The sequence below is a fragment of the Solanum verrucosum genome, unplaced genomic scaffold (assembly GCF_900185275.1).
Source record: "Solanum verrucosum unplaced genomic scaffold, falcon-dt-bn FXZP01000239.1, whole genome shotgun sequence".
NCBI lineage: Eukaryota > Viridiplantae > Streptophyta > Magnoliopsida > Solanales > Solanaceae > Solanum > Solanum verrucosum.
The window spans coordinates 273,808-291,522 of NW_026020009.1; the positions used below are offsets into that span (position 1 = coordinate 273,808).

The 17,715-nt window shown below is 32.8% G+C and overlaps 1 protein-coding gene across 1 annotated transcript in view; it reads left to right on the forward strand.

Annotated features, from left to right (window-relative positions):
• The window catches only part of LOC125819799 (putative disease resistance protein RGA3), a 130,264-nt gene that overhangs the window by 77,029 nt on the left and 35,520 nt on the right, over positions 1-17,715 (forward strand). Inside the window, exon 4 of the mRNA XM_049499240.1 lies at positions 16,556-16,689. Within this exon, the coding sequence (XP_049355197.1) occupies positions 16,556-16,689 (134 nt within the window). The remainder of the gene's footprint in view (positions 1-16,555; positions 16,690-17,715) is intronic.

A 17,715-nucleotide genomic window follows, 5' to 3' on the forward strand; every position in this document is an offset into this window, starting at 1 on the left:
GGAATTAGAAGGATGTGAGATTAATGCTGAGCATGTGTTGGATGGTCTTCAACCACATCCTAACTTGAAAACATTTGAAGTGGTGAGATATTTGGGTACTAGATTTCCTTCATGGTTCAATGAAGAGTCGCTACCAAATTTGGTCAAGTTGAAATTAAGTAATTGCAGAAGTTGCAAAGAAATTCCATCTCTTGGCCAACTGAAATTCCTTCAGCATCTTGAACTGGTAGGGTTCCATAAGCTGGAATGCATCGGAACTAAATTTTATGGTATTGAGGTTAACAATATGGGATCAAGCAGCAATAATGCCATTATCCAAGTGTTCCCATCATTAAAAGAACTAGTATTGGAGAATATGCGTAGCCTTATTGAGTGGAAGGGAGTGGAATTGATACCAACAACGAGTGGGGTAAAAATGTTTCCTGTGCTTTAGAAGTTGAGGATTAGATACTGTCCATTGTTAAAAAGTACTCCGAAGCAATTGGAAATCCTACGCGAATTGAGCATTGAAAGAGTTGACAGTGAAATGCCATTATTGAATTTGTGCAGCAACTTGACATCTCTCGTAAAGTTTAGTGTCTCTTTTGTGAAAGAGCTCACTTGTTTTCCAGATGAAATGCTACGCAGCAACGTTTCTCTTCAACACTTATCGGTCTATAACTGCAGAGAGTTTCGTGAATTGCCACAGAGCTTGTACAATCTGCATTCTCTTAAGAGCTTAATGATTGAGTACTGCACCAATTTCAGTTCCTTTCCTGTTCCTAGTGGAGAGAATTATTTGACTTCCCTACAAAATCTTCAGTTATGGAGTTGTGGTGGATTGGCCAGTTTACCAAGTGGAATGCTAGAGAAATGCAGGTGTCTACAGAATTTGAGGGTCAACTATTGTAACAACTTAGTTTCCTTCCCTTTACATGCGGGGGATATGCCTTCACTTTCCTATTTGTCTATAGCACACTGTCCCAAATTGGATAGTGTACCCACAGGGGACCTTCACCATCTCACCAGGTTAAGGGAATTGGAAATTGGTCCCGTCTCAGATATGGTGGATTTTGAGGCATTCCAATTGACTTTTAATGGCATTCAGCAGCTGTTGTCCCTTCGTACTCTGCTTGTGTTCGGACATTTGCACTGGGATTCTCTGCCCTATCAGCTTATGCAGCTCTCTGCCCTAACGCATATCCATATATGTGATTTCGGAATCGAGGCTCTTCCTCATAGACTTGACAACCTTACTTCTCTTGAAATATTACATTTAGTGAGGTGCAAACGGCTGCAACATGTGGACTTCTCAGATGCCATGCCCAAATTACGGTATCTAAGAATCTGCGATTGTCCATTGTTAGAAGCTCTGTCAGATGCTTTTTGCAACCTTGTTTCTTTGGAAGAATTAAGATTAGAGAACTGCGAAAAACTAGAGCATCTGCCATCCAGAGATGCCATGCGAGGCCTCACTAAATTATGGTACCTAAAAATTAAAGGCTGCCCAAAGTTAGAAGAAAGTTGCAACAATCGGAGTGTCCCAAACGCCCAGTGGTCCAACATTTCCCATATTCCAAAAGCTAAAGTTGGTGGAATCATAATTCAGGACTTGCATAAGTCACATTTTTAATTTTTATTTTCTACTAGTTCTAGAAAAGAAGTTCTGTATGAATATGACTCAAATTATTCAAACGTTTCGTTTGTTTTGCACGTTTATCCTTCAATAAAGAGTTTCACTTAATCCTCGAATGTAGTACTCTTCATTACATAGTATAATGGAAGTTATTAAGTGGTATGGTTCTTGAATAAGATAACTGTTCATTCTCTTCAAGTATAGATAAGTATTTTACTGGCATAACATTAGCTTGACATATCTGGTATATTATAGTTTCTTTTGCATAAGAGGAGGTGAAATGTAGAGACGAAAAAGCTGACCGAAATTTGACTTCTATTCAATTTGCATCAGTGGTGCTTTTGGAGACTCTGATTGTATGTCGTTTGAGATTTTAAGGTAAGTTAGTTTTTGTCCATAAAAAGTTTGCAAATGGTGGATTTTAGATCAATACTTTGTTTTTCTATATGAATGGTTTTCCTTTCCCCCCTAAATGCCGCTTTTAAATCATCCTACTTACCTTTATCTCGTATACTGTTCTTAGTTAATTGAAAACTCTCAAGGAACAATACCAAGTCTCATATATAGTAGAGGTCTATATAACTTTCTTAATAGTCACACTTCTCGTTACTTGAACAAATAGGAAATTTCAAAGGACTGCTATGTCTTGAACCTTACAGCAAAGAGTGCCCCATTGACTCTTAAAATTTCAAAAGACAACTAGGCTTGTCTCAATATTAATTATAAGCAATTTGTGTTCTTGTATGCAAGTTTTAGAGTTCAATAAGAATGTGAACTTACATTGATTATTTGCTGTTTGGCATGTGGTTGAACTCTGGATACAGTCTTTCCTGTCTTGTGGATATCAATAAATCTTCAAGATTTGTTTCCTCAAATTCTCACCGATGGAGTGGCTGCAGACTCCAGTTCCATCATGTCCCATTTGGGAAGTAGCTGGTGGTGCCTTTTATTATTATTGGGATATATTGCACAGAGACGTGATGGCATTGAAATGCTGATACCATTCTTGCTAACGCTACAATAAGTGATTGCCTCACATCTCAGTTAGATTGACAATCATTAGCCACGAAGGGAAGAAAAGAGTAAAAGGAGTATCATAGATGTCACCAAAGACGAATGTACAAATGACTCCCAAGGATCCCCTGTCCTTAGGTCCTGAAAGAGACACCGATCATATATGTAAGTTACATTCGAGTGACTTTGAAGCTAGTGTCTTTACTTATGTCTAGTATATATGTAATTTATCATTGCCTAGTTGATATATAGCTTCTCTCATCTGGCTCTGTTTTTTCCATTTTGAAATTTATCTTGGCATTTGCATTATTTTAAGTGCAAATACTATGATGGTTCAAATCTAGAGCTTGTGTTCCAAATCGACAAGGCATGCAATGTCCTCTTTTGATATATCGACTGTTTGTTGCAAATTCATGCGCTGTGTCTTGGTACTGAAACACAACTCCTCACTAGATAATGCATTTGGTGAGCTTACTAATAAAGCATGTGAAAATTTCATATAAATATATTAGACTAATATTCTCAAGTTATAGTAGTAGAATTAAACTTTCAAGTTGTAACAGTAAAAAATTTCAGGTTGAAATAGTTTCTTAAAAAGAAAAAAGTTTTTTTAAAATAATTGTAAAAATTTGTTTTGAAAAAAATAAAAAGATAAAAAAATAAAATAATTCATTTCTGAAAAAAAAAAAGGTAAAAAAACGGAAATAAGTGTGTTAATTAAATTTGAATTGATTGAAGATAATTACTAATTAGCATAAATTAAGGAAATTCATACTAATTAAGAATATTTAGTTTTCTTATTTCACTCTAATTTGTTAAAATTAATTAAAAATTCTGATTTCATCCATTTTCTTCCACGTTTCTCTCTCTTCGATTTTTTTCCAAAAATCTTGTCACTCTCATCTAATTCATATTTGTTTTTATTCAATAATCTTTATTTTCTGGATAGCTTCTTATTAGTATTAATAAAACATGGTGGTAGATGGGATCCTTCAGGTTAGTGTTCTTTGCGATTTTTTATTTGTATTGTAATACAAACCAAACGTTCAAAAAAATTATGAACAGTGATTCTGAAAAAAAATATATTCATATTTTGTTTGTGAATAATAGTTTTAATTATGGCGTTTTTGGTATGAATATTCACTTTTGAAATTACATAAAATTTATTTGAAATTTGTATAGATTTTTGTTTGAACATTCATTTTTTTTGTATGTTTTTGGTTTAAAAATTATATAAAATTTATTTGAATTTGGTATATTGGTTATACCATGTTGGTACGATTTTAGAATTATATTTGAATGAATTTCGTATACTATTTGTCTAATAAATGACAATTAATAGTTAAAAGTGGTATTATATTGGCATGATTCTGTTGTGAAAAAGTGACGACTTATGTCATGAAATAGGTATAATTTTGACATGAAATATGTAACACCCCGTATCCGAAAATAGACCAGATTGCAGATTTTTGGTGTTGCAGGTGGCACTCACGGGCACCATCCACGGACCGTAGAAGGACCCACGGTCCATCCTGCAGGTCCGTGGTTCGTGTCAGCAACCTTCCCCAGAACTCAGCCAGGAATTGGGCTAAGTGTTGATCCACGGCCGGACCTAGGTCCGCAGGTCAAGTCATAGACCGTGGTTCATGTCCATGGATCGATGCCCCTAAAGCCCAGCTTAGTACAAATTGACGGTTGATTAGCACGGTCCATAGGTCTGACCGTAGGTAAGGGTTAGCAACCAGTTAGATGAAAATTGTGATTTGGGTCAACTTCAAATAGTCATAACTCTTAGCACAAAAGGAATCATGTGGCTCATGACCTATGATATGATAGACAATTGAATCCTCTTTCCAACGCCACCGAGTTTGCTAAAATCCGACCTTCGAGTAAAAAGTTATGCTCATTTTAGTGAAGCCCTGTCGGGCAGACTCGATCGACGACCCCAATCGACGGACCGTAGATTGAGTGACGGCCCGTCAGTCACTTCGACATCAGTTAAGTCAGGGGTCTTTTGGTCTTTTCCTATTTCATTTAACCCCTTAGATACGTCGTTTAAACCCTAAATCATGAGGTTTTTGTCAGTTTAAGCCTAGAAACATAACTAGAACTTGCCTAAGTCAAATCATTAATCAAACTTAGAAAAATTAGAATGCTAAGAGGAGAAAAGAGGTCAAGAACCCTAGTTCAAGAACGCAACAAGTTTTCTTCAGTTCCAGCCCCGAAATCGAAAGATATCTCCGTGGAATTCGTCACCAGGTATGTGGGATTTCACTAGTGGGTTCCTTTCGCCCATTAGATCCCTAGAATTCAGTCAGATTCTTGATTCCACGATTACGAACAGACCTAGGGTTTCTAGAATTATAGCAGATCATCATGAATTAGTTATTAACATGTTCCAAATCAGATTATCATGTTATTACATCGTTTCTCGCATGAATTTCAGAACCCTAGCTATGTATTTCTTTAGTTCTTAAATTACACATTCTAGGTCAGATATCTCAGTTATTCAGTTATACATGCCTCAGTTATTAATGCATCATTATCAGTTTAATTGTTGCATTCTCAGTTTGCATGTTCAGTTTTGAGTTATCTAGTATTTACAGAAATTCAGTCATAACCAGTTAATCACTAAATCCATTGGGAGTAGAATAATACCGAGTTGGACCAGGGTTCAGCGTACCTATATAGTCCCAGAACTACGAGCCACGTAGGTGTAAGTGCCCTCTGTGGGCAATATCAGTTAGTGATCACGCCAGCATGCCTCTTCACCTTTGGCCGGGTGTATTGGGTCCTCTCGATGGGGCGTATACATCAGACTCCATATTTAGCTCATGTGGTTTTATGTCGGTTATCAGTAGCTCCCATAGTTCAGTCAGATCTTATTGCATTGACCATTTATCAGTATATCCAACATTCAGTTTCAGCATGTTATAAATTGGTCATTGTATTCAGTTATCTCAGCATTCTGTATATATATCATGTTCATATTATTTCATTGCTTTATTGATTTGTTTAGTTATATGTTATTTCAGCTTTACTCTATCATGCATGCTCAGTACCTTTCAAGTACTGACGTATACGTGCGCTACATCTTCTCGTGATGTAGGTTCAGGTTCTTAGTATCTAGATCACGCTTAGATTGCTTCCCGATCTTCAGTTCAACAGCATCAGTGATGAGTCCTCATTCTTCGAGGACTGGTGACATGTTTATCTTTATCGCTTTTAGTCCTTTAGTTTCAGTTTTGCTAGATCTAGTTGGGGCATGTCCCAACATTTCTAGTCAGTTTAGATGTTTATTTCAGACATAGTTAGATTCAGCTTAGTATTGAGTTGATCCCTCTTTGTATTAAACTCATCAGTTTTCATTTATCTAAGTTATAGTATATGGGTATTCCCCATCTTTTCATTTTTTGTATGATTTAGCTTCCACATCAATTTATTATCTTTAGTATGCTCATGATCATGCCAGCAGGGTTAGCTTGGGATCACTTGTAGTCCTAGGTCCCGTGTCCGTGTCTCGGGGGTAGCTCGGGGCGTGACAAAATAGGTATGAAAAATGTGCATAATAATTATATGAAATTTGTATACTGATTTTAGATTTTTTGTTGTGTATAATAATTTGAATTATGGTGTTTTTTTTAAAATGTATAACGTTATATTTTGGTGTGAACATTGAATTTGTTCATTATTTGTTTGACACATTTTTTTTTTGGTATATTTTTGGTTTAAAAAATAGATAATTTTTTCTTTGGAATTTGTATACTTATACTGCCAAGCATGTATGACAATCGATAATGTTTTGGTACGATTTTTGGTTTGATTGGGGTTTTTTTTCGCATTATATTGTAATGAATTTTGAGAATAATAATGTAATGAATTTGGTATACTGTTTATTAAAGAAATGACAATTAATATTTTCTAAGTTGGAATTATTTTGGTATTCTAGTGGCATGATCCTGGTATGAATAATTGATAACTTTTGGCATGAAATAGGTAAGAAATGTGTGAATAAGAATTGTATGAAATTTGTATACTGATATAACACATTTGTTCTTACTTTTGTATTTTGTAATTACATATGAAATTGTTTTAAAATAACATATGTATTTTTACTTTTGTATGAATTTTGTAAGCATAAAAATGGTATGAAATTTATATATTGATATAACATATGTATAAAAGTTATTTGTATTTTTGTATGATATAATATTGACACAATAATTTATGATGAAACAGAAAAATATGCAATTCAAAAAGTGTCGGAGCAGAAATTATTGTCGCCTAGTTCAAAAAGAATTGTAGGGAGACCACAACTTGTAAATGGTTTGTTGATGTAAAATTCAAGAGGTCTAAGATTACGTGCAGTACATGTCGTTGGGAGGAACACAATAGGAAGACATGTTCAAATTACCCTTCTGAAAAAAAGACATAATTTATTTTTATTTTGATTTGATTGTTTTATTGTGGCAAACTCATGTTTTGATTTATTTTGTCTTTTAAGTTAATGAATTATAATATCAGAATATTTATTATGTGTGCTAGTTAATCATTTGTGTATTCAGTGTTTTTCAAATGTATACTCAAAAAATAGGTAATGTTTGTATGTGATTGATATTGACTGGAAAAATTAAGTCAAATCTTAGTATGAAATTGGTATACATTTGGTATCCAACTGACGTCCCAGTGGTAAAATTGAAAAAAAAACATGTAATTGAGATTTCATCTGAAATAGCCAACGTAAAACTAGTTAATATTGTATCCAATTTGTATAAATTTAGTATCGAATTGATATCCCATTGGAAAATTGAAAAATCAACATGTGGTTGAGATTTCAATCAAATTAGACAACCTAAACAAGTTAACGTTGTATTCAATTGGTATCCAACAGATATCCCACTTGAAAATGAAAAAAGAAAATGTAACTGATATTTCAACCAAATTAGACAATCTAAAACGAAGTTAATGTTTTATCCAATTTATATACACTTGGTATCCAACTTGAAATTTTAGAACAAATACAAAAAATAAAAATGTATAAAATTAGTATCCAACGGCTATCAATCCGGGAAGAATAAATTTGGTTGTAAAACAATGCATATTATAATGTTGTTGTCAGAAATTGTAGCAAAAGAAATATACATCACCCAAAAATCAAAACATGTAATTAAAAGTCTAAACTGCAATAATTAATACAAGTTCAATATTTTCCTCTCTCTTCAATTTATATTCCGTATTCAAGTGTGATTTTTTTATCATATTTAAGCTAAAACTTAAGAAATCCTTATTAAAGATTTTATGATCTCATATTATCTACATATATCAACAAATTTCAGAATTAAATATACTTCTTTCACCAACAAAACAGTATTATAGATATTGAAAAACACAGCAAAAACAAGTTCAAAACTTAAGTAAAAAGGTTTTTTTTTCTCAAAAAATCGAGTTTTAGATTAATTAAAATAAAAAACGAAATCAAATTTTCAAAATATAGAATTCTTAATTCTAAAAAAATCATATTAAAAAAAAACAATATCAAAATTTAAAATTTAAAAAACATCAAGAAAAGCAAAAAAAAAAAAAAAAAGATTAAAGAGAAAGAAAATTACATGTTAAAATATAGGGTGATAAATTTATTTATTTTTTTAAAATTGAAGGCCCCAATAGTCATTAATAAATAAAAGTTATTTGAATAAGTTAAAAAATCCCTTAAAAGGTGTAATAGATAATTACAAATTGATTCTCTCTCATTAATATTATTTCTCTCACCTATTAATTATATAAAAGGAACTGCAATCAATATAATTAAATAATTAATAATATATAAATATAAAAAGATTAATCATTTAATAAAGTAAATTTTAAATAAAGTTAAATTTAATTGATATGTTATAACACGTAATTAAACTGTTATAAGTAAGAATTTTTTAAAAGTAGGTTTAAAACTCGTAATATTGTCTCTTAAATATGTATATGGTTTGATTTTTTAAGAGTATTTTTGAAACTCGTAATATAAATCATTTATAACTACTGGAAACAGGAGTACTTACCATTTGGAGTTAAACAGTATGTGCCATTTTATTGTAAAGATAGGTTATGCAATGGCTCTAACCAAAGATAGGCCGTTGTATTTCGAATACAATAGACACAAAATAAATACAGAATACAATGCAAATACAATCTCTCTCCTCCCTCTTTTGCAATCGCTTCTCTCCTCTTAATATGTATTCATTTATACAAATCAGTTCATATTTGTATTTTTTTTCCTCCCTAGATCTCACTCTTTTAATATTTTGTTATTATTCGTAATTAAGTAAACTATAGCTACAAAGTCCTATTTAAGGCTTAATATATGCTATTTTTGAAAGTTTTCTTATTTAAGTACACCTTCATTATACTTTTAGGATACTCTAAATTTTCTTGTGTATATACTCTTTAGACTAAAGAAAAGACACGATCTCAAAGGATTTACTTAGTAGGCGTTTGACTATGCGATATCATATCACGATATGGTATCGTGAGATGAAATCAGCGTTTGGACATGCAATTTTACGCTGATTTCATCTCATGATTCCATATCATGAGAGGTGATATCATATTCTCCAAAAACCATGATATGGAATTACATGGTGATTTCATATCATGATTTGAGATATTTTAATACAATACTTGATCCATTAGTTTATATTTTGTTAAAACAACCCCACATTTATATCTACTAACCATTTGTTTCATATGTAAATAAAATTTATAATCACATCATTATTTTTTAAAATTTATTATTCTCACCGACATAAAATTTATTATTCGCACCCACATATAGTCATTTTAACTCACACCTCACGATTGTGAAACTTTTCAACATTCACTTGAAACAATTAACCGGCATGTTAAAATAGTTGCCGAGACAATTAGTAAGATAGCACCAACATTTATACAACCAAAAAATATGACTGATGTACATTCCAAAATTCGACATAATACTCGATTTTGGCCTTGGTTTAAGGTAAAATTTCAATCACATTAATAAATTTATTTTATGGCCTTAATAAGTGCACATTTATATTTTATGTGTAAGTTATTAGTATTTAGTTACATATTTCTGCACATGGTAACTTTAAATTACATCCTTAGAATAAATATTATTTATTTACACAAAACTGTCACATATGCTTTTAGTAATTCTTTATAAAATGTTTTTTGGTAGATAAATATTATGTTGTTGATGCAATTTCCGTGTTGACACCCAATTTTGGCCCTCCACGATATAGATTAATCACCGAGCTTCTTAAATTCCAAATGATTTGAAATAATTAGTTTTTATAAAGTTCAATATATTTTTTCAAGTTACTTTTGATTAAAATTTACCATTTTTATGATTTTAAGTAATATATATGTTTTATATAGTTTTGTATATAATTAGTATATTTTATAAACATTTCAAATCATCTCAAAAAGATTTTAAATTGAGTAAGTAGTTTATTAAATTAGTTTAGTTTAAGTTATGGTTATAATTTTGAATCATTAATTTACAATTAAGTTAATTATTTTATTTCATTAAGATTAAGAAACTCGTTAATTAATATATATTGATTCATCTTATTTAGGCTTTAGCCGAATTTATTAAGTAACTCAATTTGGTTAGCTTCTTAATTTTGTGTGGCTAAATTATTAATTCATTTGGCTATTTCTTAATTGTGAATCTAACCACTTTCTTCTTGAACCTTTGGGCCAAAATCTACCCAATTCTTTGGCCCATTATCAGCCTTCTCCAACAACCCATTACCCTTATTCCTTCTAACCAGACCCATCACTCTTTTTTTTTACTCTCACAAGTCACAACACACACATCTCCAGCAACTCACCTCATACACGCATATGAGGGCAACAACAAACAAAGAACGAGGCAAGCCAAGCCCCAAATTTCCAAATTTGCAGACCCAACTTACTCTTCTCTCCCTCGAATTCGTACATCCTTGTGTGGAAGGCATGAGCCTTGGTACTATTCTAAGGTTCCAATGGAAATTGGAAATTTCAGCTTCTCCCACATCGTTTCTCAGACGAGTTTCAATTTGCAGCAGTCCCACATCGAAAATCTTTTCAAATTTTGTGAGATTTTAGGCCTTATAAATAGGCCTTCTTCTCACTGTTCAGGGGAGCGTTTTTTGAGACCTGATAGTACCCTAAAAAGCTGGGGAATTCTTATCTCAATAGTTCAAATTTTGTGGCTGTTCGAGTTTAAAGAGGTGGTGGAATCATCTCCGTCGAAGCTCGAGTTCCAGTCGCTGCCCAGAACTAGGTAACCTTCGTGTCATCTTGTTATTTTCACCTAATTATAATTGGTTATGCAGAATTTTGTTTGGTTATGAGCTGCTGCTTTAGTTTAGGAATTATGTTCCTTGCCAGTTGCTTTAGTTTAGGAATGGTGTTCATTGTCTTAGTATAATCTTCCTGATTTGTGTGTTTCCAGTAGCCTATTTTAGCTTTATTTGTTTTGATTTAGCTCAACCTTTATGTAAAATTATTGCTTTAAAGTTGCTATTTGTTTCTACTTGATTTTATAGTGAGATTTATTATTTATATAATGTGGTGTTTAGTTTCTGTTCTTTTGGTCGAATTTAGGCATTAAGTTCATATATAGAAAAATGTGAATATACCATTTTTATTTTTATTTTTTTCTAAGTTGAGTTCATATGAGATATGTGCTTTTAGTTATTGTTATTCTTATTCGACTTTGAAATCCATGACTAAAGCTTGTGGTTATTTCTTCTCTTGATTTGAATATGAAAATAAAATAAAATAAAATGTGTTGCCTTCGGAATCTGTTTTCTGTTTCTGTTGATTTTCCCCTTCGTTTGATAGATTCGATTTGCTTTGTTTAATGTTGTTTGAGTTTCACCATCTCGATTTGCTTGGAGTTTATTTAACACTCTCTGGTGTGTCTCTCTAGTATCTAATTGTTACTTTAAGAGGAATAAGTTTAGCTAAACTTTGTTGAATATAATTAACAATTGGTTCCCTTGTCTAAATAATAATTTATGGAATTCTTAATTAATTAACTGCTTTAGAGATGTTTCAGTAGGTTGATTTGTTGCATTAATATTGGTTCCTTCTCCATCTTTAGCATTTATTTAATTATATTAGAAATCACTGTTTGGTTAAACTATTAGTTGGCTATTGTAGTGAGCTTTAAAAATCCTCATGATGATAGCGAATGACATGTTAAGTCTACTATGCGTAGCCGCGTATGTTGACTTAATGAGTAGTTAATTGCATTCTTGCTCACTTATTTCTCCCCTGTTCAGAGATCCTTATTGTCTGACCATAATAAATGAATTTGAATTATTGCTTTTAAGATTCATGTGTATTTTCTCTATTCAAACTTGCTAATTTTATTTTATTTTTCATTTTTTTTCCGCATGAATTCTCCTGATATGAGTCCAGTTTGGACTCCTATTCTCTTGCATTTGATCTTCTTTGAGTCAACCTCCGCCAAGTTACTAAAGGAAAGCTAAATTTATTGGATTGAGGACCCAAAACAAAATAGATAGCAGTAGCTTCAGGGGCCGAAAGAATAGCATTTTCTCGGTCTTGAAAAGCCTGAAAATGGCACCAGCAGAGGCAAACCAGCAGCAGCCCAAAAGGGCTATAAATTGGAGTTTTTTTTTTTGGACTGTAAAGTTCACTAAAAAACAGTAGCAGCAGCAGCCTCAAAGGGCAGAAAAACGGAGCAGCAGCAGCAGCCTCAAAAAGGCTAAAAATTGAGAATTTTTGGACCTTCAAAAGTCTAATTCAAACAGCGGCAGCAGCATCAACCCGAAGGATTGGGACTTGGGCTGAAATAAATTTCAGCAGCCTCCTTATTTTCCTTATTCCCTCGATTTGCTTTGTCATTGCTATATTTTCTTTATTATATTTGATTGAGAAAGCTAAAAACTTTAAGATCCTTTTTTCTTAATTTAGATGAATCCTTGGGGAGATATTTTTATTCAAGTTTTCAAATTTTGAAACTCGTCTTAAGTTAGGCAATTTAAGCTTGCTAGAATAACTTAAGAACCTTTCATGTTCTTTCATAGTTGTTGAAAAGCTTTGAATCCATGTTTATGAGTTTGAACTAACTATTTAGTTCAAATTCTTGAATAGGATAAAATCGATAAGTTTTCTTAAAATAAATTAGTTGTCTTTTAATTTAACTTGAGACTTTGTATGAATGACTTGGGGATTCTTTATATCTTTCCATAGTTGTTAAACAAGGTTTTTTTTTTATTCCATGATTATGAGTTTAAATTAATTGTATGATTCAAAACATGACTATGGATAAAAGTTTTAATTTAGGATTATTCTTGCGATTTTTAAAAGTATCAAGAGATTTTTATCCAAGTTTCAAACGAGATTTTTATAAGTAACCATTTTTACAAAGTTAGCCGAATTTTTAAATCCGTCGGTCAACCGCGTGTTAGCGGACTCTCTAAGATGCCTAAACCCTTCCTTAGAGAATTATTTGAACCCTTACCCGACTCTGGTTTTATTTAAATTACTTTCTTTCAAAATTCTCCTTTTAAATGGTTTTCTTAATTTTTCTAAAAAATTAAGTGGCGACTTTCAAATTATAAATTTTTCCAAAACTCAACAAAAATTGCCAAAGTTGCGAAAATGGTCTCGAAACCTTAGTTTTCAAAATCGAGTTGTAACATTCCGAAACAAAAGGATTTTTAGTTCCATTCAAAGGACTACGCTATCATTTGCAAGATTATCGAGGAAGTGAAAGAGAGCCTCAAAATGCCAAAGAACTATTTAATTATAGGCATTCATCTCTACGCAATGTGATTGAACGAACTTTTGGAGCTTGAAAAAATAGATTTAGAATATTGAAACAATGCATGAACCATTATGATATTGATACACAAGTGAAAATTGTCATAGCTTGTGCAGTGTTACATAATTATTTGCGAAAATATCAAAGTAGTGATAAAATATTTACGGTCTATGAACATGAAGATATAATTGCGGAGGATATTGACCAACAAATGGCTCAAAGTAACAATGTTGGTTCGTCTTCTCGGTCACATGATCGAGAAATGCAAGTTCAACGTGAGGAAATTGTTTGTACTATGTGGGAGGATTATATTAAAGACTAGTACACTACAATTTATGTTCAATTTTTTTTATTAAATTAAAGTTAGATAAAACAATTACTTAAGTGGAGAACAAATAACTTTGTAATAATTTATTATGCGATTTTGTAATTTTTTATTTATTTGATAAGATTGAATAAAAAATTGAGGCTATTTTAATAGTTTTACAACTTATGAAATTTTTTTGTTTATAAGAAAATATACAACACAAAAATTTCATATCACATGTCCAAATAAACCTTCAATTTCATCTCATGATTCCATATCATAATATCATATCATGATTCCATATCATGATATCATATCGCATGGCCAAACGGGCCCTTCATTTCTTACATATTTAAAAGACTCACCCAAATAACTTAAATCTGCACCCATTTACAACCCAAACCCCCCAAAATAAGGCGACTATTTGAAATATCAGTCTCACATTGAAGCTTAAAGGTCATCTTGCTCTATCAAGAACACTAATTCTTCTTCAGCAAAGCTCAACTCCGGTGCGGATTCTGATCCTGTCATCACAAAATCTTGAAATTTGATACTTATTAACTTCTTCTTTTTTCCCTCAATTTTTTGCTTTACTTTACTTGCAATAAGGTTGTTTTTGTCGTAATCATTATTGAGGGTTATTCTTTTTCATTGATAAAGTTGCGAACTTGAAAGCTAAAAAAATCTGTTCTCTACCCTTTTCTAATTGTGTTGGACAAATGGTGAAATGGGTTTGCTTTACTGTGAAAGAAGAGTCGTTCAAATCAAATTGCTGCTTTGACAAGTATTTGTAATTGTGCCCATAGATGGAGCTGACGTGAAAACACCTCTTCTCCTGTAAACATAATGGTGAGTTTCTTTTGGTACTGATCGATACCTTATGTTTCTATTGGGAAAAAGAGATTTGTGTTTTGGAAATGTTTGAAATTGAAGTCTTTTGTGTATGAAGTATTTTGGGGGATTTTGGGTTAGAAATTGGAAGTGTGTCTTAAAGTTATTTGGGTGGTCTTTTTGTTATGGGTAGAAATCAAGTAAATTTCGGATAGGCTTTAATATCGAGACACGTGTTTCTCCATTAGTCTAAAGGATATATACATCCCAAAACTTAGACGGTAAGGATACTAGTGTCTTAAAAGTATAACGAATGATAGTTTAGGGTATATTTGTCCGTTTTCAGTAGTTTTAATTAAAGCCACATTTGCCTAACACATAGAGTAATTTTAACTAGTTTTCTTTGAGTCTTTTTAAGTATAATTTACAACAAAGTGTAAGAGAATAGATAATTGTACTACTTATTTAGGGCCTTATTTTTTATTTTTTTCATATAGAAAATTAAAAAACTACTCATACAAATAAAATAAAACTACTTGTACAAATAAAATGTAAAATAAAACTACTTGTACAAATAAAACAAAAAACTACTTAAATAAGAGGATATTAGACTCAACTTGTTCTTCATCCACATGTATTTAGCCTTTTTCATTTTTTATTACTGTTTGAATGATTGTATATGAATTATTATCTTCCTTTTAGTGCTCTGCAAACAACTACCAAAAGGAGACTTACTTTGAGAAGACTTTGGTGAAGAGAAAGAAGATTTTGTGAAGAACCAAACACAACTATGGCTGATCCTGTAATTGGTGCTACTGTTCAAGTTTTACTTGAAAAGTTGATTTCTCTCACTATTGAGGAGCTCAACAGCTCAAGGGATTTCAACAAAGATCTCGAAATGTTGACACAAAATGTATCATTAATCCAAGCTTTCATTCATGATGTTGAAACACCACTAGTTGAGAAACAACAGTCTGTCGAACAATGGCTCAACAGGCTTGAGAGAGTTGCTGAAGATACTGAAAATGTGTTTGATCGATTCAGATATGAATCTCTCAAAACAAAAGTGATGAACATCCGAAACAGCCCAATGAAAAAGGTCAGTGGTTTCTTTTCTCATACTGCTTTTAAGAGAAAAATGTCTCAAAAAATCAACAACATCAATAAAGAGTTGACGGCTATTAATAAGTTAGCCAAAGACCTCGGTCTACAATCACTCATGGTTCCTTCTCGGAAAATACTACCAATTCGAGAAACAGATTCCTTAGTAGTTGCTTCAGATGTTGTTGGTAGAGATTTGGATGTTGCTGAGATAAAGGAGAAGATTTTGAAGATGAGAGAGGAGGATGTTGTTCTGCCCACCATTCCCATAGTGGGTATGGGGGGTTTAGGGAAAACAACTGTGGCTAAGAGGATTTACAATGATGAACACATCAAGCAAATCTTTGAAAAGAGAATGTGGCTGTGTCTACCTGAAATGTCTGAAACGAAGAGCTTTCTTGAACAAATCCTCGAATCATTGACAGAGAGGAAAATTGAGGTCCAAAGGAGAGATATAATAGTCAAGAAGTTACAAGATGAATTGGGAGGAAAAAACTATTTGCTAGTCCTGGATGATTTGTGGTGTGTTGACTCTACATTGTGGCATGAGTTCGTTGACACCTTGAGAGGAATAAATACATCCAGAGGAAACTGCATTCTTGTGACTACTCGTATGAAGCGGGTGGCATCCACAATAGCAACAGATCTTCATATCTTGGGAAAGTTACAGAAGATCATTGTTGGTCTATTTTCAAACAAAAAGCATTTGTTGATGGCAGGGTTCCAGAAGAATTAGCGAGCATGGGCAACAAGATTGTTAAAATGTGTCAAGGTCTACCATTGGCTGCAAGTGTGTTGGGAGGCCTCTTACACAACAACAAGGAAAAACATGAATGGCAAGCAATTCTTGATGGCAACCCCATTGTTGCAGGTGAAGATGATAACAGGGAAAATAGCATAAAAAAAATCCTAAAACTCAGCTATGATTATCTACCATCTCCACATCTAAAAAAATGCTTTGCTTACTTTGCAATGTTTCCAAAAGATTTTGAGTTTGAAAAGGACCAACTAATCCAACTCTGGATGGCAGAAGGATTTCTCCGTCCATGTCAAGAGACCACCATGATGGAAGACGTTGGGCACAGGTTTTTTCAAATCTTGTTGCGAAATTCCTTGCTGCAAGATGTTAAGCTAGATAAGCACAACAGTATAACACACTGTAAGATGCACGATCTTGTCCATGATTTGGCTGGAGATATCTTAAAATCTAAACTATTTGATCCGAGGGGCGATGGAGGAGAAAATCTTTCTCAAGTGCGATACTTTGGATGGGACTCACCAAGTGGTCAAATAGATGAGATAAATGAGCCAGGACGTTTGTGCACACTGTTTTGGAGAAGCAATTATATATGGGAAGACATGTTGTTGAGCTTTAAGTTCTTGAGAGTTTTAAATTTATACAGTTCAGGAATCAAGGAGTTGTCGGCCAAAATCGGGAAGCTAATATACTTGAGATATCTCGATCTCTCGAACACTAAGATCACAACCTTGCCCGACTCCATTTGCGAGCTCTATAATTTGCAAACATTTAGAGTCAATAACTGCTATTCACTCAAGGAACTTCCATATGAGATGGGAAATATGATAAGTTTGAGACACATATATTACTATCCGTCTCAGATGCCACTTAACATGGGACAGTTGACTTGTCTTCAGACCCTACAGTATTTCAATGTGGGTTTAGAGAAAGGTCGTCGAATAGAAGAATTAAGTGGTTTGAAGAACCTTAGAGGTGAATTAAAGATCAATGGTCTCCAATTGGTTCGTAATAGAGAAGAAGCTCGAATGGCATATCTACGGGAGAAATTGCATATTTACAAGCTGGTATATCTATGGTCCCATGACGAATCAGAAGGTTGTGAGATCAATGATGAGCATGTGTTGGATGGTCTTCAACCGCATCCTGAATTGAAAATATTTCAGGTGAAGAACTATTTGGGTACTAGATTTCCTTCATGGTTCGGTGAAGAATCGCTACCAAATTTGGTCAAGTTGAATTTAATTGGTTGCAAAATGTGCAAAGAAATTCCA